The sequence below is a fragment of the Squalius cephalus genome, assembly GCF_949319135.1.
Source record: "Squalius cephalus genome assembly, chromosome: 7".
NCBI lineage: Eukaryota > Metazoa > Chordata > Actinopteri > Cypriniformes > Leuciscidae > Squalius > Squalius cephalus.
The window spans coordinates 25,322,927-25,349,649 of record NC_137128.1 but is presented as its reverse complement, the minus strand read 5'-3'; the positions used below and the strand labels follow the sequence as shown (position 1 = coordinate 25,349,649).

The window sequence follows — 26,723 nt, the reverse complement described above, 5'->3', positions numbered from 1 at the left end:
CGGGGGGGGAGTGGCCCCCGGGGACCAAACGAAATTTTTCCTTAGAAGTCTAGTGGGGCTGCATGCCCACCAAATTTCATGTTCCCCGGTGCTTCGGTGTCCCTGGTATCGTTGACGAAAAATTCAGTAAGGTGACGGGAAAAAAAAAAAAAAAAAACTTTGACAATCCCTATATGACCGCTTTCGCTAGCTACGCTAGCGGCGGTCATAATAATAAAAATCGTTATTGAGGGTGAAAAACGTTGAAAAAGAAATAGGATTACTTGGGGAAAATTAATTTATTTTAATATTTAAATGATTTGAAGTCACCCTGGTCTTCAGAATGATTTAAAACAGAACGATTTGTTTTTCAAAATAATTATATAATGTGTTACTGCGATAGAACGATTTTTTGTTACTTCTACATAACAAGTCCGTGTATAATGCATATACCTCTCCAATAAAATAAACCCTAGCTTGGTTTGTTGCTCTGCTTACGAAATAAATCGCAGTAAAGTAAAATCGCCCAAATAAGTGTTATTTCTGAATACAGTTATTATTATTAAAGTTTATTTAGATAGGGACAGATACAAAAAAAACAAAAAAAACATAGAGAAACTTAAACAGTCATCTGATGTATGTATCATAGTGTTTTTAGCTAAAGCTAATTCACAACACTTGTCCCTACAGGGCTTTTAGTTAAAAAAAAGAATACAGACTAACATTATTATAAATGAGATAGAGATAAAATGAAATTTAATGCAATGAAAAGAGCAACAAAAAAAAGAGAAAGTAGGCTATACAGAGAGAGCACAATGCAGAAACTAAATATGAGAGAAATATTGTTCCTGAATTAGCCACAATTTTTTTTTTTTTTTTTTTTTGAAGGTGGGTAATGTTGGAATACATGTCAAGTGGTCTGGTAGAGAATTCTTTTACTGAAAAGGCAGTTTGGGCAAATGATGTTCTACGGAAAGGGATACTACAATTGCCTTTTAATGCTGCTCGGGTGGTGGGTCTGGTAACACTTTGCTGTCTTGTTATTGTTTTGCAAAGGGGTGGGGGAGCAGCGTTATTTTGGCATTTGAAGACCAATTTAACAAAGTGCAAGGAGATAAAATTAGCAAAACTTAAAATCTTATATTTGCTCTATTAAGCAATAGTTCTATTAAGTCCTGATATAATTAGAGTTGCTGCTCCTGTGGAACTAGACTGTTGTGTTGAAGCCTCTGTGTTAGTGATGAAGCTGTTATTGATCACATGATCGAGGGTGGACTAGCAGTGGCTGAACTGGGTGCGGGAACAGAAACTTGCACTTGGGTCGTTCTGCCACCCGCCTCCCCTTGCCTTGTTCCGATTTTAGCAGCAGCAGAACTCTACGTTCACCCCAAATGCGCGGATCTCCGCCCTGAGCTCTGGGTTTAAACCCCTACATTTACAACAAACTCTCAGCTCAACCATGGGACCCCCTCCGTCTCCCGGCCATGATCGTACGGAAAAAAATAAAGAGCTTTTCGCTTGAGACGGAAACATAACAGCCTTGTTTTTTGGGAGTGACTCACTCACCTCCCCTTCCCCAGAGTTTGATTCAAAAGAGTTCACAACCAAGATGGCCGCCGATCCCATGCAGGTAGGAAAAGTTTGTTATCTTGTGCAATATTGATGAAAAGAATCTTGAATGGTGTAAAGTGTGCACGGCGACTTTTATGCTTCACAAACATAGTATGCGCCGTAAGCGCAGCTCTCTCGCGCACTTTCAAACCACTTCTTTTCTTCCTTTGGGACGAGCTTCTCCCTCCGCCGAAGAGCTCATGACACGGGAAAACGGGGAACGGGGCATGAAAAATACTTATGACAGGAGTTTAGAGCATGTATTTTCTCCCGTGCAGTCATAGTATTGTCTCCATTTAAAATTGGACTGATTTTATGCGGCGTTGCCTATTGGAAAACACGGAGTTTTGATGGATTGGAATTGAAACCACTGGCTGTGTCTTAACCTAAGTCAGTGAGCTGCCTAACTAACGTTAGACTGCAAAATGGGATGAAGACAAAACCTAAAACATATTTAAATAAAGCTAATACACAGTATTGTATTAAGTCCACTGCCGCCCTCCAACATTATTACCACCACAGCATTCCTGGAATTGAGGCGTAGTATAACGTTTACTGGGAAGTATAGTATGAAATTCTGTTCTCGTGGTTTATGCTTGTTTTGAAACGTTTTCTACAAATCATTTTGTAGTTATTTGGTTGTTGCTTTTTGTCTTTTTGTTTAGTGCTGAACTGCAGTCTTGTTTCTAACTTTTTGAAACTTTATCAAGATAAACTGAATGTGTTTACAATGTATCTTTTAACACCCTAAGTGGTTTGTTAGGTAACATAAACTAACAAACGAAACAATTTATACATTAACTATTCCAATTCAATTCTTTCTTCTTTTTTTTAATAAACTGTTTATCTGCTTTTGAAGCGTCTTAAATGTCAAGATAATGTTTTTGGCAATGGATGGCATTTCAATAACTGCAATGAGCTGTCATCCATTATAACTCAAATTATAACGTGCCTTTTTGTGGAAGACTTCTAGATATGGACTTTAACCCTTTCTACAATAGTTACTTTTTTAATCCACCCATTAGCTTATCACTTTTGATGTTGTTGTTCACAGACATAATCATGATATCTAATTTGAAAATTTAGTTGTCTGGTATACAAAACCATGCCCATGCAGTCATCATTTTGCCAGTGTATTCAGTTTACGAGCAGAATTGTGTGTTTTTCAGCTATTTTAAACTGGAAATGACAACGTTGTTACCAAAACATGTTTTATCAGCATTGTTCCCAGAACTGATAAGTCCATGAGTATTCTGGAAAGTGGAAGAGACAATGCTGCATAATTTGGTTTTATGTGGTGAATGAGAGGTCTGATGAGGTTGTAGTTCGTTAAAGTGCTCTTTAAGACTCTCTTTAGTGTATGAAGGGAGATTTTCACCCCATCAGTTTGAGTTTAATAAGCAAAGCGCTTTATTAATGACTTTTTTATTTTATTATGCTGTTTGAATGTTGATTTTGTATGTGTGTGTGACTTGTCCTGAGTGTAGCACAGCTGGCGGTACAAGGAAGAGATAAGGTGCAACTGGCTTTTTCCTATAGTAACTAAAATGAAGTACAGAAGTTGCTTTTCCATGACCTTCAGTTGACCTATGAGTCAGTGCTGTACGTGTAAGCATAGTGCCAGTTGTGTTGTGTTTTATTTATTTTTTTAGACAGTGAAGTCATGCATGAAGACTATAAACAAGTGGGTCACCAAATCTAAAATTTCAGAAGATTCAGCCCAGTTTTGCTTTTAGTTATAACTTACAGGAAAAACTTAATCAACATAATTCAGATTAATGAAGCATAATATATCTGTACCATATTGATTATCTGCTAATATTAGAGAGATTTTATTTGATCTGTATTGGTTGAAATTGGATATTTAAATGTGCATGCTCAGTTTCACTTTTAGATTTACTTTTATTTAGGCTTGACGTTTAGTTAAAGGTAGGGTAGGCAATTTTCGGAGAGGCTAGCAATAGTGAGCTAGCTTTAAAGGATAAAAGGCCCATATATACTCACGGCGAAGTTCTTTTTCATTCTTCGTTTAGGGGTAAAACAAAGTTCGAAATACATGACTAGCGATATACTGCAAGCGAACATCCGGCGACACCCCACAGAGCGAAGTTTAAATATGTAAATATGTGCGCGTTTTCCACTCAATAACAAAATGAACACTTATAAAATTGAGAAAACAGCAAGCATTTTTTAATGAAGCATCATAAAAGCATCTGATCATCAGCAACGTGGATTGATTTAGACCACTTAACTTAGCTAATGCTTTCAACCAGCATAACAAAAAATGGTTGTGGAACAAATCACCTACCCTGCCTTTAATCTTTCAAAACACTCATATTATTGTTTAATGTAAATTGTCTTTAGCAAATCTCAAAATAAATGAAATATCCATTTTTCATGACGTACATTATAATGTGATGCCTAAATTCACTTCTGGCAAGTTTTTACTGTTTAAATTTTTATATATATATAAGTATATTGACAAAATAGTATTGAATTATAACATTTTCAGCCATAACTGAAAATTAGGCTAGTTATTGACATTAATATCGGCCGTATATGACTATATAGAATCAGATATGTTTTTCTAATTGTCTGTGCATATTTGACGAACTTTGCCTTCATCCTCCCTTAGACCTGAATGAGCACATTCTGCTGAAAGTTTTCAGTACTTTGTTTTGATGCTTTATTTATGGCTACAATTTCCCCTGGAGGAAGATTAGAGGAGCTGTGTCAGTTCTCTTACATGTTGTCATGAGCGCATGAAGAGCTGGGCTAAGCAGGATTTGGCTCACCCACTCAGACCAGTTATCCTCCCTGCTGATGTCAGTGATACTGTGTTTCTTTGTTTATGTGTACCTGTGTGTGTTTTCGTTCATGCTTATGGGGTTTGTGTGCAGGGTGCACTGGGAGATTTGAATGCAATATATAATGACTCGTGTTACTGTGAGCAAAAATTTATCCTAGGAGGGAATTTCCTTCATGTGTTGACTAAGAATGTTTTATTTATTCTTTTATTTTTTGAATGGGGAAAAAAAGACCTTTATGTGAAAGCTTTGTATTTATTTGTGATGACTATAAAAGTTTTATTCTGTACAGGCTCACATGGTTTCGGAGCAGCTGGGCCTCGGGCACAACCTTGACCTGTCTGATACCATGGTGCAGCAGAAGCTAGATGAAATCAAGGAGCAGATCAAGAGGGAGATCCGCAAAGAGCTGAAGATCAAAGAGGGGGTGGAGAACCTCAGAAAAGTCACTACAGAAAAAAAGAGACTGGCATATGTTGATAATATACTCAAGAAATCCAACAAGAAGTTAGAGGAGCTGCATCAAGAGCTTCAGGAACTCAACGCTCATATTGTGGTAAAGGATCCAGAGGATCTTCTCTTAGGTATGAGCAAAGCTGTCATAAGTAAGCTTCAACTGTCTGCAGTGCCCCATATGATTCAACTCCCTTTGCAAATCAGATTTATTGGCAAAATTGTTTGCAATGTACAAATCAAACAAAAGTAATTGAAATAGCTCAACACAACAAATGTTTCAAGTGGTTTCCCCAAATTCAACTAAAAATGCAACTTTTAATGACTTGGCATCTTTAGTACTTAGTAGAACACCCTTTTGCTGTTATGACTTACTGCAAACGAGATGTATAACCAGACACCAGCTTCTGGCAGCGTTTCTGAGGAATCTTAGGCCATTCTTCATGAGCAATGGCCTCCAGTTTAGTAATATTCGTGGGTTTGCATGCCGCAACCACCTTCTTCAAATCCCACCAGAGATTTTCTATGGGGTTCAAATCAGGTGACTGTGATGCCACTGTAGAATCTTTCAAGACTTTTTTCTGCTACCAAGCCTTGGTGGAATTTGAGGTAGGCTTGGGATCATTGTCCTGTTGGAAGGTCCATTGACGCCCAAGCTTCAGCTTCCTCACTGCTGGCACGAAGTTTTCTCCTAGGATTTCCTGAAGGATGATGATATCTTCTCTTAATTTTTTGGACCATTCTTTTGACTAACATGCAGTCAAATGTGACACTCAACCAAACTAGGCTACGTCTACATTAATCCGGATAGATTTGAAAACTGAGTTTTTGTTTCTAAATGCTTTCCGTCCACAGTAGCGTTTTCCAAAAGTTTCTCATCCACACTGAAACGTCGGAAAACGCTAAATTCACCTTACAGCGCATGCGTAAACCTCCGTAAAAGCTCACTGAGATGATACAGACACAACAAGACATCAAGTTAACACGCAATTCTTCTGGCAGGATCATTTTATTTAGCAAAATATCTCACAATTCACTCATGTGTCCAGGTCTCACTCACTCACCATTATTTGTTTGGTCTAAAACGCAACTGCTCTCATGTTTTGCCGCAGGACAGCAAATGCGAGTGAATTTTCTGTCATCTTTGCAGGAGAGTGATATGAAGAGTGTGGAAAGTACCATATTTTAGCCACTGTGTGAAATTGAACAGCACATAACAGGCACAAGACCGGTATAAACATGAATATCTATGGGTTCAATATGTGTCACATGACTAAACTTCATTGTTTTTAAATACCTCCATTTTCACAGTCCACATTACAATGCGAAAATGTAGTTTTCAAATGTATCCACTTTGGAGAGCGTTTTCAAAAAGCTTTTGTTTTTGTTGCTAAAAACACTCTCAGTTTGGACGTAAGGCCAAAACGTAGTGAAAAAGATGCGTTTTCAAACGCAAAAAAGTGAAACCACCCTCCAGAGTGGAAATCTTAAAAATGCTCCACCGTCGCGTTCCCGTCTAAAGGGTAAAAACGCAAAAGTCTGCTAGACAGACGCGGCGCAGTACGCAGGCGCGCGGACTTGGTGTTGTTGTGTGGCAGTGCTTCACATTGCCACTTAGCCGCCTGGAGTGCATACTACATCGAATTTCACACACTTTTGCGTCACCATATGCACGCAGATTTCCCCCCCATAACGCTTGTTTAAACGCAGAATAAAAAGTAATAACGCAACGCCACTTTTGCGTTTTCTCTTCAGATCGTTTCCGTGTAAACATAGCCTTCGTGTGGACAAGGCCCTAGCCAGTTCAGATATTTCAGGTGTTCTAGCTCAAGCACACCTGGTGCAACTAATGAAACTCTTGATTAGTTGCATCAGGTGTGCTTGAGACAACACCTGTTTTACAGATTTGTGCTGTTGTGAGGGATTCTATTCAGGGGGATGAATCATTTTGAGAATGCAGAAGTCATTAAAAGTTGCATTTTCAGTTGACTTTGGGGAAACATTTGTTGCGTTGATCTATTTCAATTACTTTTGTATGATTTGTTCATTGCAAACAGCTGAAAGTCTGTAAATTTTGCCAATAAACCTGATTTGCAATGGGTGTTGAATCATTATATACAACCTTATATATCGTGTGTGTGTATACACATAGACACTGCTGTTCAAAAGTTTGGGGTCAGTTAAAAAAACAACAACTTTTATTCAGCCAAGGATGCATTAAATTGATCAAAAACATTTATAATGTTACAAAATATTTCTATTTCAAATAAATGTTCAAAATACTTTTAAACTTTCTATTCATCAAGGCTCCAGAAAAAGTAAATGTATCATCATCATGTTTTTCACAAAAACATTAAACACCACACCTGTTTTCAACATTGATTATAATAAGAAATGTTTATTGAGCAGCAAATCAACATATTAGAATGATTTCTGAAGGATCATGTGACACTGAAGACTGTAGTAATGATGCTGAAATTTCAGATTTGACATCACAGGAATAAATACATTTTAAAAATGTATTCAAATAGAAAACTTTTTAAGTAATGTTTTTTTTTTTAATTGTATGTTTTAGTCATTTCATAATATAATAGTATAGTTGTTGTTTTTTCTTTATATTGTACAATATATTGGTGCGGGTAATATTTGTAAAAAATTCAAAGGCTTCATTTATTTGATCAGAAATACATTAAAAAAAAATTATTAAATGGTGCAGTCTTGCGGTTTCCAGTGGGCCATCCTTATTGTTGCTATTTTTGAAAAAATGTCTTGGTCCACAGTGTCCACAAAGCACTTTTTGATTGCTTTGAAGATAATAAATAGGTTTTACATTTGAGATATGTGAGCACATTAACACAATACAGGTGTAACAGTTCATCTAAACTGAATGATTACAGAGCAAACCTCTTTGAACTATTATATATTATGGTGAAGATATCTGCCAGAAGTTTGGTCAAATCTCTTGCTCTACTAACCGCATCCTTATATGGGACAAGATTTAGCCTGGCATGGAAACCTTATCTGATGTGAAGGGGCTTTTGTTTGGTGACTCAGCGCAAGAGGAATGTCGCCGTGTGTCACACCTCTGTGTTGACCTCCTCAGTCTGTGTCCACTGAGCAGAAGTCAGCAGATCTGCTTCCAGATGCCGCTGCAAGAACAGCGTGCCAGTGCCTCACTGATGATGTAATCGTGCTCTCTGTTGCTCAGCACTTGTAAGGAAGGACTGGAGCTCAGACAGTGGACTTTCCGTATAGCATGTACACTATCGGTCCAAAGTTTGCAATAATTAAGATTATTAAGATTTAAATTAATTAATAATTAAGATTTAAATGTTTTTCTCACCAAGGCTGCATTTATTTGTTCAAAAATACAGTTGTGAAATTGTGAAAATATTATTACAATTTAAAATAACTGTTTTCTATTTGAATGTATTTTAAAATATAATTTATTCCTGTGATGCAACGCTGAATTTTCAGCATCATTACTCCAGTCTTCAGTGTCACATGATCCTTCAGAAATCATTCTAATATGCTGATTTACTGCTCAATTGTTATCAATTATTGTTGGTGCTATACATGTGTGTATATATATATATATATATATATATATATATATATATATATATATATATATATATATATATATATATATATATATATATATATATATATATATATATATATATATATATATATATATATATATATATATATATTTATTTTTTTTATTTATTTATTTATTTATTTTTTTTTTTTGTACTTGTCTTAAAGTTTTGAATGGTAGTGTATCACGATTTCCAAAAAAAAAAAAAATATTAAGCAGCACAACTGTTTTCAACATTGATTATAAAAATAAATGCTTCTTGAGCAGCAAATCGGCGTATTAGAATGATTTCTGAAGGATCATGTGACACTGAAGACTAATAATGCTGAAAATTTAGCTTTATCCCAGGAATAAATTACATTTTATAATATAATAAAATAGACAACAATTATTTAAATTGTAATAATATGTCTTAATATTACAGTTTTTAATATTTTAGCCTTTATAAGCTTGAGACATCTTGTAAAAACGTCTTTTGACCTGTAGGAAATAAATTGCTAGTCCGGTGTGTTAAAGGCCTATAATCTGCTTTTAAGCACCTCTTAAGTCTCCTTGTAGTAGGTTAGTAATATCTGCTGTGTGTGTGCGTTATTCTCTTACCCTGCGGACTCTATTTATAATAACCACAACAGAGGCATCTGTATTTATGCCTTGTGTAAGGATTCTCCAGGTGCTCAACAAAAGACAATTGTTCATCATTAACATGTGCTTCCCACACAAAGGTGCTCTGTGAAGATTTATTAAGCACAGACAACCTTCTCGTTTCCTCTCTGAACCTCAACAACCTTCATAATTTGTATGTGTTGCCTATGTAGCAGTTTTATTTAGATCAATGCATTTTTGGAGATATGTTATATTTTGGGATTGTTGTGACGTTATCATATCCTTTAACTGCAGATTAAATGGTTTAAATTTAATTTATGGTTCGTATTGTTTGAGTTTGACTGTTTATAGAGGCACAATTTTGATGAAAAAGCTGAATTTTCAGCATCATTACTCTTCATTGTCTCTTCATAATTTTCATTGTCACATGATCCTTCAGAAATTCTAATATGAAGCATACAAGAAACATTTCTTATTATCAAACTTTTTAAAGGCTCAAGGAAGGAACTACAGTCTTTCCATATATATATGAGTTGTTTTTGTGATTTCAATTAAATTTAATATGGAAAACAACGATAGTGAGCTCCCATGTCTGGACGTTAAAGTTTTTAAAGTTGAGCATATCTTATCGACAACGGTACATAGAAAACCAACGGATAGAAACCACCCATTGCAAGTAGGGACTACTAAAACAGGGTTTACCCTATAGTCAGTTCCTAAGAATAAGACATATTTGATCAAATAGAACAGACTTAGATATTGAGTCAAGAAAATGTAATGATACATTTTTAGCATGCGGATATAAGAATCAGTGATTGGAGTCGTCTTTGGAGAAAGTTAATATTTTAGATGACGTCTCAATTAAATATTCCAAAATAAAGAAAAATTTGTTGATGTTATGTTGTACCACATATACAGTGGGGAGAACAAGTATTTGATACACTGCCGATTTTCACACTTACAAAACATGTAGAAGTCTGTAATATTTATCATAGGTAAGTGACGGAATCTAAAACAAAAATCCAGAAAATCACATTGTATGATTTTTAATTAATTTGCATTTTATTGCATGACATAAGTATTTAATACATCAGAAAAGCAGAACTTAATATTTGGTACAGAAACCTTTGTTTGCAATTACAGAGATCATACATTTCCTGTAGTTCTTGACCTGGTTTGCACACATTGCAGCAGGGATTTTGGCCCACTCCTCCATACAGACCTTCTCCAGATGCTTCAGGTTTCGGGGCTGTTGCTGGGCAATACGGATTTTCAGCTCCCTCCAAAGATTTTCTATTGGGTTCAGGTCTGGAGACTGGCTAGGCCACTCCAGGACCTTGAGATGCTTCTTATGGAGCCACTCCTTAGTTGCCCTGGCTGTGTGTTTCGGGTCATTGTCATGCTGGAAGACCCAGCCATGACCCATCTTCAATGCTCTTACTGAGGGAAGGAGGTTGTTGGCAAAGATCTTGCGATACATGGCCCCATCCATCCTCCCCTCAATACGGTGCTGTCGTCCTGTCCCCTTTGCAGAAAAGCATCCCCAAAGAATGATGTTTCCACCTCCATGCTTCACAGTTGGGATGGTGTTCTTGGGGTTGTACTCATCCTTCTTCCTCCAAACACGGCGAGTGGAGTTTAGACCAAAAAGCTCTATTTTTGTCTCATCGGACCACATGACCTTCTCCCATTCCTCCTCTGGATCATCCAGATGGTCATTGGCAAACTTCAGACGGGCCTGGACATGCGCTGGCTTGAGCAGGGGGACCTTGCGTGCGCTGCAGGATTTTAATTCATGACAGTGTAGTGTGTTACTAATGGTTTTCTTTGAGACTGTGGTCCCAGCTCTCTTCAGGTCATTGACCAGGTCCTGCCGTGTAGTTCTGGGCTGATCCCTCACCTTCCTCATGATCATTGATGCCCCACGAGGTGAGATCTTGCATGGTGCCCCAGACCGAGGGAGATTGACCGTCATCTTGAACTTCTTCCATTTTCTAATAATTGCGCCAACAGTTGTTGCCTTCTCACCAAGCTGCTTGCCTATTGTCCTGTAGCCCATCCCAGCCTTGTGCAGGTCTACAATTTTATCCCTGATGTCCTTACACAGCTCTCTGGTCTTGGCCATTGTGGAGAGGTTGGAGTCTGTTTGATTGTGTGTGTGGACAGGTGTCTTTTATACAGGTAACGAGTTCAAACTGGTGCAGTTAATACAGGTAATGAGTGGAGAACAGGAGGGCTTCTTAAAGAAAAACTAACAGGTCTATGAGAGCCGGAATTCTTACTGGTTGGTAGGTGATCAAATACTTATGTCATGCAATAAAATGCAAATTATGATAAAAATTACAGACTTCTACATGCTTTGTAAGTGGGAAAACCTGCAAAATCGGCAGTGTATCAAATACTTGTTCTCCCCACTGTATATATGTCAAAAACATCTTTAAAAAACAGTCATATTTTAAACACAAGCGAGAAATTTAATAAATTGTTTAATAGATCTTAATCAGAGCAGTGCCATGACAGGTATGAAAGTGAGGCTGTGAGGAATAGACTTACCGTGCTTTCAATGGCATCCTCTGTAAAAAGCTGTATAAAGCTCCTAGATCTTTTGTCATTTTCCACAGCTCATAATATTGTCTGGGAATTTTGTCTACTGAAATTTCTCAGAAAGGTATTTTTTGCAGTGTTTCGTAAGCAGAACAATAAAAAAACACATTAAATAACAGTACAACCCAATGAAGAGATGTATGTCTGTCCCTCACAGCCTCGCTTTCATTACCATTAAAAATCAAAGATGGCGCCACTGTGAATAAGGTCAATGATGGACCTCTGTTTGTGTATTATAGGGGAAGAAATTTATGGGATTACTTGGTACATACCAACACCACTTCTGTTGAAATGCATTCAAAACAATCAAAGGTCCATGCAAACATTGTTTGGCTTGTCGTGACATAAAAAAAGGAATTTTAGCTATTCCAAAAAACAGGAATTTGAAATCAGACACTTTATTTTTTGTTGTTCAACAAATGTGATATATAATTACTTTCTTGCCCTTATGGCCTTCAATATGTGGGTAAGACCAATCATCAGCTGGGATTCCATATTAATGAACACAGAAGTGCTATAAATAGAACCAGTTGCTCGAAATTTCACAGATGTAAATCATACAGTTAATGAATTGTTTTTTTGTGGAATAGATATTGTATTTCCGATGTATCGTAACTCGAATATGGAACAGAAATAATTACAAACTGAAAGCAAATGGATTTTTTGTCTTGACACTTTACAACCACATGGTTTGAATGAAGACTTTTAGTCTAGTTTTTTTATATTGTGAAGCTGTTCCTTTTCGGATATTGGGTAATTGTCAATTGAGTAAATGGTCTTATTGATTTATTGAATACACACGTGTTTATATGTAAGAAATTGTTTCTAAAGATAAAATGTTTCAAAAGAATGTGAACACTGAGGAAGGTGCACTTTTTTGCATGTCATGTAATAATAAAAAAAAATTCTATTATCTTATCTCTATTATCTATTATCAGCACATGATTTTCAAGCATTGAGTTTTTTTTACACTTTTTAGAAGGAATTTATTATCAGTGTTGAAAACAGTTGTGCTGCTTAATATTTTTGTGGAAACCATGTTACATTTATTTTCAGGATTCTTTGATGAATAATAGTACTTAAAAAAAAAAAACTTTAGGATCCTTAATAATATTATAAATGTCTTTACTGTCACAATTCAATTTAAGGCATCCTTGCTGAATAAATATCTGAAAAAATGTGTTTCTTAAAAAAAAAAGAAATCTTAATGACCCCAAACTTTTTTTCTTCAATCTGATGACTCCATTGTTGTAAACAGAGTAAAACAGAGTAAAAAAATAGTTTTGCTAAATGAATGGATGGGAGATCTTTTTTTATTTAACATTTATTCTTTTTTATTATTTATTTTGCCTTTTAATACATAGAACCTTGATTTAACAGAAAAGTGGAGGAAGAGAAAAGTGCTTCATGTAAATAAAAACTGTTTTGCCATTATTTCTGTTGAAGTCTATAGCATCAGTTGATGCTATCAAAAATATATTTTTGTGTGTGTGTGTGTGTGTGTGTTGCCTGCTACCATATTTTGTATATTACCCAGCTCTGCAGTCACATAAAGTGCCTTAGTGAAAGCTGTTTTTGTTTGTTATTAGCAGAAGTCTAACTGGTTTCATTTGCCTATAGAGGTGGGGGAGTTTTTTTTCCCTCTAGTCTGGACATGTAAAGTAGTGCTGTGCTTCACTGAAATAATTTCAGTTTTCACAGTCCCTCATCACAGCCACACAAAAACATTCCTGGAAAACTGCAAGACTTATGCAGTCACACTCATAAGAGTGCTTCACCACATGGACCGCTTTTTAAACTTTGCTGCACCAATAATGACAAATTAATTCAAAGCATAAAATAAATATTCATACTTGGATTAGTGCAGCTTTTAAATGTGACTCTTAAAGGTTCTCAAAGGTCAAACAAAGAATCAGGTACTTTTGTTGCAACATCCTTCCTGTTAGTTGTGGCTGAGCCAAAAATCTGGAACTCGCCGCAGAAAACTACAGAAACTTCATTTCTGTTGCTCTCATATTACTCAGCTTCTGACTCCTGACCCAAAGAAATTATTCAATTGGTCCTTTATGGTGGTGGTTGTGTGGAGAAGTAGTTGAAGATATGGTCTACTAAACAAAATGGGTTTAATCCTCCCACAGGGGATATCCATCATCACCATTGTGCCCTTGAGCAAGACACTTAAATAGATAATCCACCCAAATGAAAACTGTCATCATTTAGTCACCCTAATGTCATTCAGACCTGTATGACTGTCTTTAGTGGAACACAAAAGAAGAACATTGGCAACCAAACAACATTGTTGTCCACTGACTTCCATTGTATTTAAAAAAATAAATAGTGAGTAAATGATTACAGAATGTTCATTTTTGGGATCTGTTTAACTCTAGGTTGCTTCAGGAAGTCTTTCCTTGGATACTCTTCAGATCCTACTAACTTTCTGTCATTTGTTTCCCAGAGTGCCCTCTTACACTGGACAGCCCCAAAAGTGAAGCACGAACATGCACTAGCAGCGGCAGACTAGCGGCCCTGAAAAAACAGAACGACATTGAGTTGAAGGTGAAGCAGGGGGCCGAGAACATGATCCAGATGTATTCAAATGGCTCCTCAAAGGTAATGTACCATTTGGTTTTATTTAATGACTCTTTTTGCTTGAGGCTTCTCTTTTTCCAGTGATGTAGAATCCAGGACTCTGTTGTTTACAAAGCACAGGAGAGAACACTATAGTCCCCTTTTGGCCCTCAACCTACACACACCACCAGTCAAACGTTTATTCCTGTGATGCAAAGCTGAATTTTCAGCATCATTACTCCAGTCTTCAGTGTCACATGATCCTTCAGAAATCGAATATGCCGATTTGCTGCTGAAGAGACTTTCCTTATTACTATCAACATTAAAAACAATTGCTTAATATTTTTGTGGAAACAGTCATATTTTTTTTCTCCAGGATTCTTTGATGAATAGAAAGTTCAAAAGAACAGCATTTATTTGATATAGAAATCTTTTGGAACAATACAAATGTCTTTACTGTCACTTTTGATGCTGAAAAAAATATTAATTTCTTTCAAATAAGAAAATCTTGCTGACTCCAAACTTTTGAATGGTAGTGTATGAGCAAGGAAAAAAGGCCAACGCATAAAATACATCTAAATTCACTTTGTTAGAAACACGGACCCCAGAACTCCTGCTTCTCTTTTAATGTCATGTTAGAGTGCAGATTTCCTGAGAGGTTTGGCCACAGGAGTGGTGCTGACGGTGAGCTTATCCCCTCTGACTACACACACACACACACACCCACACCGTCAGGATGTGGAGTGTTAACAGGCCTGAAGCACAGTGCAGCCCTATGGGAAATTAAACAAGGGCTGATGTCAACCAGGAAATGACTTGTAAATGGAAGCCTTTCCTTCTCACAGTCTGTCAGACGGGACGCAGTCCCTGGAATATGTTTAGCCTTTGACCAGCCTGCACGAGAGTGTCTAATAAAGTGAAGTGAAAATAAAAAACATGAGGAAGAGAATTTCTTGTCAAACAACATTTCATCACATAAAATCTGTATCTGTATTTGCATGACTTCTGTTCTATGACTATGTTGTTGACTTCACAGGATAGGAAACTGCTTGCAACAGCACAGCAGATGCTTCAAGACAGCAAAACAAAGATCGAGTTCATCCGAATGCAGATCCTCAAAGCCAGTCAAACCAGCGAGCTCAGCTTCGACAACAATGATGTCATTGGTAACACTCAAACGTAGTTCCTCCAGCATTAGCAGTCACAGTTCATCAAAACACAAAGTAATAAATATATTTGTGGCGTTGTGGTGCAGCCAAACCCATCATCAGTCCACTGGACCTGCGGGTGGAGGAGCTCTGCCATCACACACGGATAGAGTATGCTGTGGCCGAGGGGGCCAAGAATGTCATGAAGCTGTTGGGCTCTGGCAAACTGGCTGAGAAGAGGGCGCACTCAGAGGTATCTTCAACTGTATTGTCATTACTTTTAACACTATTTTTAAGTTTTAACATGTTTATAGTTTTCACCTTCTGACCCTTGCAGTCTTGGAAAACAAGGTGGTCAGAGAGACCACCAGCAGTGTACGAGCTTGACATAGAATTGAATTGAATTGAATTGAATTGAATTGAATTGAATTGAATTGAATTGAATTGAATTGAATTGAATTGAATAGAATAGAATTGAATAGAATTGAATAGAATTGAATGGAATTTATTTATTTATTTGACACTTACAATTAAGCAAGGTTACAATTTAATTTGTAAGCTTCCTTTTGTGAAATAAAATAAAAATAATAATTTGTAAGGTTGCTTAATTGTGTAAAATAATAATAATGGGATTTTTTTTTTTTTTATAAAATATTTTATTCCAGACAAGCAAGATTACAAATGAAATTAAAGAAAATAATATAATTTAATTTAATTCGTAAGCTCGCATGTTAGTGTGAAATAAAAATCAGATTGACAGACATTCTTGACAGACATGGTCACTATCTCCTTGTTAAGTTGTGGCACAACAAATACTGTTTCCAGGTTCAAGCCTCTACTCCATTCCAAGTGAGAATCTATCTCCACAGCTGTATATGAGCACTGTTTAATTATTTATAGCACACATTTAAAGGGATAGTTCACCCAAAATTAAAATTCTGTCATCATTTACTCACCCTCAAGTTGTTTTAAACCTGTATCCAAAAGACTGTTCCAACCCAGATAGTTGACGTTAGCCATTGACTTCTATAGTAGGAAAAAAATACTATGGAAGTCAATGGCTAACGTCAACTCTCTGGTTACAAACATTCTTCAATCTTCTTTTCAATCTTCTATTCTTTCAAACAATCCTCTTTTGTGTTCAGAAGAAGAAAGAAATTCATACAGGTTGGGAACAACATGAGGGTGAGTAAATCATGACAAAGTTTTAATTTTAAGCTAAGCTTTAAAAACTCACGATGTACACTACTGTCTCTTGTTTCGTGGCCATCTGAGATTTCGGTATGAAGACTTTTTTGATAGTACTACTGCATGCCGTGAGATATTTTAGCTCCATTTGTTGTTTGCTTTTGGGATCTGATTCTGAGCGTTTGGACCCGGAAATGTTGATCAGCGTTAAGTCAGACTTCACAACCAGATGGACCAGAATTATATGCAAAAAACAGCTGCATGAAAATTCTCCTTTTATGTTCCATGCCAAAAATATTAAACAGGTTTGAAACAACATTGTTGGTGAACTATTCTTTCACTGCCATTGTTTTCAGCTTACCATATACAAAGTAAGGTTCACCTGTGCATCCATGTAACTGTCATTAAGTCCTCTGCTGCAATTCTGTGAAATCCAGGCCCAGGCCAGATTCAATGAGTCCAATCAGAAGCTGGATTTGTTGAAGTATTCCCTGGAGCAGAGACTCAATGAGCTTCCGAAGAACCACCCCAAGAGCAGTCTGATCATGGAGGAGTTATCGCTCATGTCCTCTCCGGCCCTCAGTCCCCGCCAGAGCTTCATATCCACACAGAACCACAACAGCACTGTCAAGAACCAGAACAGCTCCAAACCAGCTGCACTCACAGGTGACTAGCACGTATTACCTTCAGATTTAGCTTAATATGTTAAATGAAGCTGTTAACCGGGGTCAGTACTTTTTTAAAAAAAAGTAATGCATATTTTTATTCATCAAGGATGCATAAATTGATCAAAAGTGACAGTAAAGACATTTATGATCTTATACAAGATTTCTATTTCAAATAAATGCTGTTCTTTGCAACGGTCTATTAATCAAAATGTTTCAGTTTCCTTAAAAAGATTTAGGTGTACAACTGTTTTCAGCATTGATAATAATAATAAATGTTTCTTGAGCAGCAAATCAGCATATTAGAATGATTTCTGAAGGATCATGTGACACTGAAGACTGGAGTAATGATGCTGAAAATTCAGCTTTGCCATTTAAAAATATTAAAATAGAAAACAATTATTTTAAAACAAAATAATATTTCACAATATTACATTTTTTACTGTATTTTTGATCAAACAAATACAGCCTTGGTGAGCAGAAGAGACTTCTTTCAAAAACATTTTTAAAAATCATACTAACCAGAAACTCATGAACAGCAGTGTTTTTTTAATGGTGACTGTTATCGACTAAAACAGGCAAGTTAGAGGTTCGACTCATGGGATGTCAGGACCTGTTAGACAGTGTTCCTGGACGGTCAAAAGCCACATCGGTGCCGCTGCCCGGTTGGAGCCCCAGTGAAACGCGCTCCTCTTTCATGAGCCGTGGGAACCGCAGGGGAACCAGCGTTCGAAATCTCTCCAAAAATGATGACTTGTCCAGTTGAGTAGTTCTTAGTGCTTTATTTCAAGTGGCTTTTCACAAGCCTTTTATTTGAGTTTATACATCTGTGCCAGTTGAGGAGCTTAATATGTGTATGTGTTTCTGTTTTACTCCAGATGAGATTAGTGCTGTTCTGAAGCTTGACAACACTGTAGTTGGTCAGACCAGTTGGAAACCTGTCAGTAATCAGTCGTGGGACCAGAAGTTTACGTTAGAGCTAGACCGGGTAAAACTCACAGTACATGTTTATTTAAACATGATACATTCAAAACACTCCTGCGTCTTGTTTCTATATGCTTTGACAAATGTTTGTGTGCCGCAGTCTCGTGAGCTGGAGATCTCGGTGTATTGGAGAGATTGGCGGTCTCTTTGTGCAGTGAAATTCCTGCGACTGGAGGACTTCCTGGACAACCAGCGGCATGGAATGTGCCTTTACCTTGAGCCACAAGGGACTCTGTTTGCAGAGGTACCTTTACAATATTGTCTCTCAGCGATCAATACTTTCTCACAAAGAGCCCTCTGATTAGCAGCCTGGAGCTCTGTGAGAAAGTCAGAGGAATTCCTCACGCTCAGTGGCCCCTGAAACCCCCGAGCAGGTTTTCCCACCTTTGCTTCTTTAATGAAACTGAGCCTAGTAGATCTGAAGTGGAATTTGATTAATTTTCAGAGCTTGGTCTAAAAGCCGTTTTTGTTACAGGTTACCTTTTTTAATCCGGTCATTGAGCGAAGAACCAAACTCCAAAGGCAAAAGAAGATCTTTTCAAAGCAACAAGGTGAGCGCATCTCCACTACATAGTAGAGACCCTTTAGGACCACATCAGACCCTTTAGGCCTTGTGTCCACCACAGCGTTTTTAAGCCAGCTGAAAATGTCAGGTGCTCTGCTGAACGCCCAGCTGTGGGCACTTGAGAGTGCTTCGGCAGCGCAGCATTTTTTTTTTTTCCAGTTGAGACGCTTTGCTTGCTATGATACGTAATATCTGCGCAAGTGTTACTATTATCTCGTTTCACAGATAGTTTGTTTCTGTATTGTTTTTATATAGAAAATTCTTTACAATGTAAAGTATTTTCTCTGGCTGTTGTTTTAAATTTGTATGCTTTTTATTATGCTGCTTGTCACCTTTTGCCGTTGTACAAGCAGGATATGGCGGTTGGTTGTGTTTTATTTGTCCCGCCCCTCCTGCTCTGTGATTGGACAGCTGGGTAAAAAGTGACAGGGATGAGTGCTGCGTTTTACCCAAAGTAGAACATTCTTCAACTCTCGATGACCAGTAAAAAAAATGGCGAGCACTCAGCGTGAAATAAACGCTCAGCCTTGTCACGTTGCTGGCGCTCCCATTGAAAACAATTGGAAAAATCTGCTAGCCTCGGGAAAAAAAAACGTTTTGGTTGTCATTTAGGGTTTCTTGCACCAAAAATGATTGGTAAAATAGCTTTGCAGGACTTTTTGCCAGACTTGTAGAATTAAATTCTTTTTTTGGTAGTGCATATTTAAAATTTCTATTTGAACACCTGCTTGTATGTATAGAATAAATACCCAGATGGCCTACTACATTTGCCAAGAAGAGTAATATTCAACAATTATTGTAGTGTATCCCACAATGCAATACACTCAAGACTCAACATTTCATTTTCAGTGTGAGGGATGAAACAAAAGTAATAAGTCACAATTTCCTCTTTTATTTGATTGAATTGTAAAAAGTTCAAATGTTTTTACACATAATTTGATTAAAAATGCTAAATAACCTACAAGATGACAACTGGACACCACTTACTGAAATCCTCATGAATTGATGGGGTAAATCAAAAATCGCCCCAAAAAAAAGGTTATTTCAACCTAAATAACTCATAATGGGCCAATTATAAATGCAGTGCCTTTTTTCACTGCTTGTAATAAAGCAAAACAGTGTTTTATTCCCACCTGTCAACAGACCAGGGCTTCAGTCCCAAATCTGCTCCTGCACCTTTACACCATTTGGTGCAAGTTATGTTATTGTCATTGTAGCTTCTTGTTTATATAACCATGATCTCTAAGTAAAGGGGTTTATATGGGGTCTAATGAATGTATTTCTTTTCATCTCCCGTGTTTGTAGGGAGAACGTTTCTGCGGGCCCCTCAGATGAGCATCGGTACATGGGGCAGGCTGGTGAAGAGGGCCATTCCCTCTCCCAATAACTCATTTAGTCCTCAAGTGGCCGAGCTGGCTGCTGAGACTGGACAAAGCAGTCTCCCAGGAACCCCTGCTCTGAGGAGGTATGAACATACAATTCACACTAACACTGGTAAACAAGTCACTTTTGTCTAGGTGGTGCTTTTATGTGTCTGTTTGCATTTGTCTGGCCTCTCTAGTGACCCAATAGTGGCAAAACTGGACTTTGACAAAGACGCTACACCAAAGCCTTACTCTCCTGTTAGTATAAGAGAAGTCCTGCCTGAGGACCAGATCCCCAACAAAGAGCGAGAACAGGTAACATCACACGCTATCATGTGGTGGTTGTAGAGATAAGCCGCCCAGGCATCTGAATTGATGCCATCTGTTTCCTTGAAAGCACAGTTAAAAGACTCTGAGGATAAAGATCTGAAGCAGACATATAATTCATGTTCAGTCTCTCATCTGCCCCCTTGCATTTGAAAGGAATAGGAAATCCCTTCATCGTTACTTTTATTAACATAAAGATCCAGTCTCATCTTGTATAAACAGAATGTGTTTTTTCTTTTATAGGACACTTTGACCACATTTGACTACCGAATTGACAGGAATAGCATCATTGTTCAGTCTGACCTTGAGGAAGTCGTGGAACGTGAGACTCAACCGTCAGCATTACAGCTCATAACTTTTCAAAAGAACACCGAAATAAGGTGAACTTTTTATAATTCATATGTTTTTCTTATACTAACAAATATACACTTGACTGAAGGTCTTTTGTTGTTTTAGGGAAGAAGAAGAAGAGGAAGAACAGTTTCATTTCAGTCTTAAAGACTTTAAATGTGTTGCAGTGTTAGGACGGGGACATTTTGGAAAGGTACGAGGGTGTTCATGCTTAAAATTGTCTTATTATTTAGTGGTGATGTAAGGCAATATTACTATTGGATATTTACTATACTTAGGCATTTTTTGTGCATGCTCTTTTCCTCTGTTTTTAGAATGTCTTTGTCGTCATCTTATGCTCACTTCAAGTTTCAATTTTGTTTTATTTATATAGCACATTTAAAAACAGCAAGCACAGCTGACCAAAGTGCTGAACAACACAAAAAATGAAGAGAAACAGGGCAAACCACACATTTATGACAGAAGCTCACAGTGAATTGAAAACCAAGGAAAAGAAATGGGTTTTAAGAGACGACTTTGTTAATCTTAAAAAAGAATGAATACATTTAATAACACTGTTAAATTACCTTTATTTATTTATTTAATATGGACCTTTTATCAGTTATTGTTCATACCATGAAAAAAATTGTCAGCTTGTCAGCATCTGGCTGAATTTTAATATTCGTACATCCCTTCTTTTTTGTTATTAACCTTTTTATTAAGTGATCAGGCTTTCCAGGATTTATTTTCTGTGACAGATCATAGTCACCCAGAATCACCTTAGCAACACATTTTGGTGCCCTGACAAATACCCAAAATAGTGGCGGTGAAAGGCAATACAATTCACAGAAAATAAATACATTTCACATCTGTATCACTTTACCTTTTCCCTTAGGTGTTACTAGCAGAATACAGTATTACAGGTGAAATGTTTGCCATCAAGGCCCTTAAAAAGGGAGATATTGTTGCCCGTGATGAGGTTGAAAGGTAAAACTTTTTTTCAAAGTTTTATATATGATCATTTGTGAGCAACATATATCAACTACTAGCTTATTTGATCCTATCTTGTTTCCTATTTCCCCAGTTTGATGTGTGAGAAGAGGATATTCGAGACTGTGAACAGCGTGCGGCACCCGTTCCTGGTCAATCTTTTTGCGTGTTTCCAGACCAAGGAGCATGTGTGTTTTGTGATGGAGTATGCGGCAGGAGGAGACCTCATGATGCACATTCACGCCGATGTGTTTTCAGAGCCACGGGCCACGTGAGTGACACAAAAGTCGTGCTTTTTAAGATGGTTGTAATTGTAAGACTGAAAATACTGGTTGAGGCCCTGGTCTGAGACAAAGGGCTAATTACCATTTGACCTCCCCCATACGACCTCACTTCCGCAAACTACTAAGAACTCACACAAGAATATGGTTTAATGTGAATGCTTATCATTGACTGTTATGTTTTTGGTGTCATTTGAAATGTCTCAAAGTGAGTGGTACAGATATTCATATCCAGATAGATAAAATAAAAGGTAATAAGGTTTATAGAAGTTTAGAGAAAACTGGTTAAGCCATTTGAGGGTGGCTTTCCCCATCCCCCATATCACCTGGGCAAACAGGATAAAGGAAGGTGTGCGTGCTCTATCTGGGCTCTTCTCTGGTGGACGCAGACTGGTTAGGTGGTCTCTCTCTCTCTCTCTCTCTCTCTCTCTCTCTCTCTCTCTCTCTCTCTCTCTCTCTCTCTCTCTCTCTCTCTCTCTCTATCTATCTATCTCAGGTACAAGCTGGGTAAGATTCTTTTGTGTAACCATTGTATAATCATGTTTTAGATATTTGAATTGATTGAGGAATTGATCTCTGATATCTGAAATATTAAATTGTTACATGTGATTATTCTAACTGATCTTGACATTGTTCATTTAATGGTTAAAGGGAATAGTCAAACATTCGCTCACTTTTAGTGAGGCACAGATATTATTAAAACCTTTCATTTATGGAGTCAGATGAAATAACGAGAATACATATGATTAATGTATTACAAATTTAACCAACCAATACTTTGCATGAGTGAGGACAGAACACGTGATAACCTTCCCCGTGTATTGGCGAACCGGCAATTGGACCAATATATAACGGGCCTTACATAATCAAGCCTTTATCAGCACTACATCTTCTGTTGTTCTTGATTGTTGCAGGTTTTATGCAGCTTGTGTCGTCCTGGGGTTGCAGTTTTTACATGAGCACAGGATTGTATACAGGTATGTGGAAAGATTGGTGGTGCTCTGTACTTATGGCCCGATATACTTCAAAACTGGTGTGACGCCATTTCAAACAAAATCAGGTCAAAACGAAGTTTTTGGAGTTTGTTTCTGTAGTTTGAAAAAAGCGATCCAGCAAAGTTCACTCCAGCTGCTAAACACCTTCGAACTACCATTGGTTTGTGGCGATGACGTATTAAATAGTATTCACTTTAGGATGTATGGTCACTTTCTTTTTACCTCCAAGTAAAGAATGAAAAAGAACTTCACCACTAGTATATCGGGGCTATTAACTATTCAAATTTTGACAAGAATGTTTGTTTTTCATTTATTTATTTGAGGATTATTACATTTATTCTTCAGAGATCTGAAGTTGGATAACTTACTGCTTGACACAGAGGGATTTGTCAAGATTGCTGACTTTGGTCTTTGCAAAGAAGGTAAGGGTATGTTTTTTTTTTCTTTTTCTGTTGCCCTCTGTACAAGCACCAGATGCACATGTTCTACCTCTTTCTGTGTTAGGAATGGGTTACCGGGACAGAACGAGCACTTTCTGTGGCACTCCAGAATTTCTGGCTCCTGAAGTGTTAACCGAAACATCCTACACGCGTGCAGTGGACTGGTGGGGGCTCGGCGTGCTCATTTTTGAGATGCTTGTCGGGGAGGTCAGAGCTCATCTACTTATACATCTCTCCAAATATACTATTGTGTAAAAGATGGGGAAAGGGGTCTGCAAGATTTTTGAATGCTTTGAAAGAAGTCTCACCAAGGCTGCATTTATTTAAAAAACAAAACAAAAAAGTAATATTGTGAAGTAGTTCTTTTAAATTTTAATAATGTTTTATAATTTAATATATTTTAAAATCTTCTCTCCAGTCTTCAGTCGCATGAAAATATTCAGAAAAATATTCACATTTAGAAAATATTTTAATATGCTGATTTGGTGCTCAAGAAACATTTCTTATAATTATCAATGTTGAAAACATTTGTGTTACTTAATATTTTTGTGAAATCTGTTCTTTGGTCATTTCAGGATTCTTTGATGACTAGAAAGTTCAAAAGAAAATCATTTATTTGAAATGGAAATCTTTTGTAATTTTATAAATGTCTTTACTGTCACTTTTGAACAATTGAATGTGTCTTTCCTGGATTAAAGTATAAAAATATAATCTTACTGACCCCAAACTTTTAAATGGTTGTGTACCTCTTAACCATCATTCTGCTCAAGGTGTGTGACGTTGTGACACTACTTGACACATGAAAACAAACCAGACAAGAAGACAACCAACAAAATAATGTTCACACTCAAGCAAATGTATAAGTGTGAAAGTGAAATCAATATCAATCATTGGTCATCTGTGGATTTAGTTTTTTTTTTTTTTTTGACTAAGTGGGTCCATGTTTCCATAGTCTCCATTTCCCGGTGATGATGAAGAAGAGGTGTTTGACAGCATTGTAAATGATGAGGTTCGCTACCCAAGATTCCTCTCAACGGAGGCCATCTCCATTATGAGAAGGGTTGGTACCAGGAGCAGCTTTACCAGTGTGGATTTACCGAGTGTAGACACATTTTGTAGGAGTATCAGTCTCGTTTTCAATATTTTTTCACTTTGTACACAGTTATTAAGAAGGAATCCAGAGCGACGACTTGGAGCTGGTGAACGCGACGCACAGGATGTGAAGAAACATCTGTTCTTCAGGGTAAGTTCCGAAACATCTGGCTACATATACTGTTTCAATCCTTACAAGATTTTTTTTTTTACCTCTCTCTCTCTCTCTCTGCATATAAATATTATTTGTACCTTATTTTTTTCCAGAATATTGACTGGGATGGACTATTAGCAAAGAAAGTGAAGCCGCCATTTGTGCCCATAATCCAAGGTTCCAGTGACGTTAGTAACTTTGACGATGAATTTACCTCAGAGGATCCAGTGCTGACACCGCCCAGAGAACCCCGGCACTTAAACCAGGACGAGCAGGACCTGTTTGTAGACTTTGACTATATTGCAGACTGGTGTTAGCCGTGTGTCGGCATCCCTCCCTCTACACACACAGAATGTGAATCAGACCATTTGCTGATATCCCCATTTTGTTGTCAGTGTTGTTTTAGGAATACCACAACCTCTTTTCTGTTTTGACATTTCATCAGAGATGATTGGACCTAAGCACTGATTGAGAAAAACATGAACTGACCAGTATAGTTTTTAACTATACTGACAACTAACCACAGCTCATGAGAACCATGTGATCAGGTGCCTTACTGGCACCCCCTAGTGTTGTGGAAGTCAGTAGGCCACAGAATTTCATCAGTTACACTGAGAAGGATGAGCCTTGATTTTGATATTTTTGTATTTGAAGCATTTACAATGTGACTGGTTAAAAAAGTCTGTCAAATGTCAATGTTAATTATTTAAAAGTATTTTAAAGCCATAGACCGAGATAATAGGTATCTGATATCCAGTGAATGTACAATTTGCCACCATTACCAAAACATCTAGCCATTTTTATGCAATAGAGTCTATACTCTTCCCTTCAGTACAGTATATAACTACGCAAATAATAACTACTATAATAACAACTCTAGTCATATATATATATATATATATATATATATATATATATATATATATATATATATGTACATGTCATAGTGCTCTGAAACAGGAAATGTATCTTCTTTCATTCATTAAGTTATTTTTGTCAAGTTTAAGCATCATGTTATTGTTTTTTAACCAGACTTAAGCTGTCAGTGGATTTACACTAGTGTTCAAAAGTGTGGGGTCAGTAATAATATACATAGCACTGAAGACTGCTGAATATTCAGTTCTGCCATCACAGGAATAAATTACATTTTAAAATGTATTTAAATGGAAAACTTATTTAACTTGTAATATTTCAAAATACAGTTTTACTGTATTTTTATCAAATAAATGCAGCTTCGGTGAGCGTAAGAGACTTCTTTCAAAAACATTTAAAAAAATCTTACCGACCACAAACTTTTGAATGGTAGTGTGTGCGTGTAATAGGCAATCACATTACCTCATTTGTTGAGTTAGCACTAGTTGTTCCCTACTGAAATTCTTCCATTTCATAGGCTTTTGTTCACAAAAAACTCATAAATGATGGACATGAGTCATGACAGACTGGAATCCATGCTAGACACTAAATATCAACATGAATATACTAATAATAACCCTAGATGTACAAACATGCACCTGAAGCTTCATAGATGTATCCAAATGGAGGGGTGGATACTAGTTTGAAGTCTGGTGTGTTATAGGCCACACTACATGAACACGATCAAGCTGGAAGCACTAATTTTTGTCTAATATATTCATGTTTTATCTAAACTGTGGGGGGAAAATGGACTGTACAGAGGTTTTCTACCCACTACTTATGTCTAAGCATGATGCAAAGGAAATGTTTCAATGGTACAGTTGTGAAGTTTGACTTGACAATGATGTAAATAACAGGTTTTGCTAAAACTGTCAGCCATCCCAAATGCAAAAATTAAATGTTTATTATGTACGTTTTGAGCCTCTTTCTGGACAATTTGTAGACCTAATGAAATGATTTGTCACTTCAAAAAGGATTCTCTGGTGTTTCATGAAAACTTTTATAATAACTGAACTGTGAGTACAGAAACACACAAACAGAAACTTCCACTTCATACCG

General features: G+C 37.0%; 1 protein-coding gene across 1 annotated transcript; it reads left to right on the top strand.

Annotated features, from left to right (window-relative positions):
• The first annotated feature begins 1,259 nt into the window (after nucleotides 1-1,259).
• On the top strand, nucleotides 1,260-25,495 carry pkn2a (protein kinase N2a). Its single transcript, XM_079877761.1, has 22 exons — nucleotides 1,260-1,609; nucleotides 4,690-4,981; nucleotides 14,117-14,271; nucleotides 15,266-15,395; nucleotides 15,485-15,630; nucleotides 17,003-17,231; nucleotides 17,809-17,991; nucleotides 18,109-18,218; nucleotides 18,315-18,458; nucleotides 18,690-18,765; nucleotides 20,085-20,244; nucleotides 20,341-20,458; nucleotides 20,714-20,850; nucleotides 20,927-21,014; nucleotides 21,696-21,787; nucleotides 21,885-22,061; nucleotides 22,986-23,048; nucleotides 23,412-23,488; nucleotides 23,571-23,713; nucleotides 24,459-24,566; nucleotides 24,669-24,749; nucleotides 24,866-25,495. Exons 1-22 carry the CDS (start codon nucleotides 1,589-1,591, stop codon nucleotides 25,067-25,069), a joined length of 2,934 nt encoding a protein of 977 aa, XP_079733887.1. The 5' UTR covers nucleotides 1,260-1,588; the 3' UTR covers nucleotides 25,070-25,495.
• Nucleotides 25,496-26,723: the final 1,228 nt, after the last annotated feature.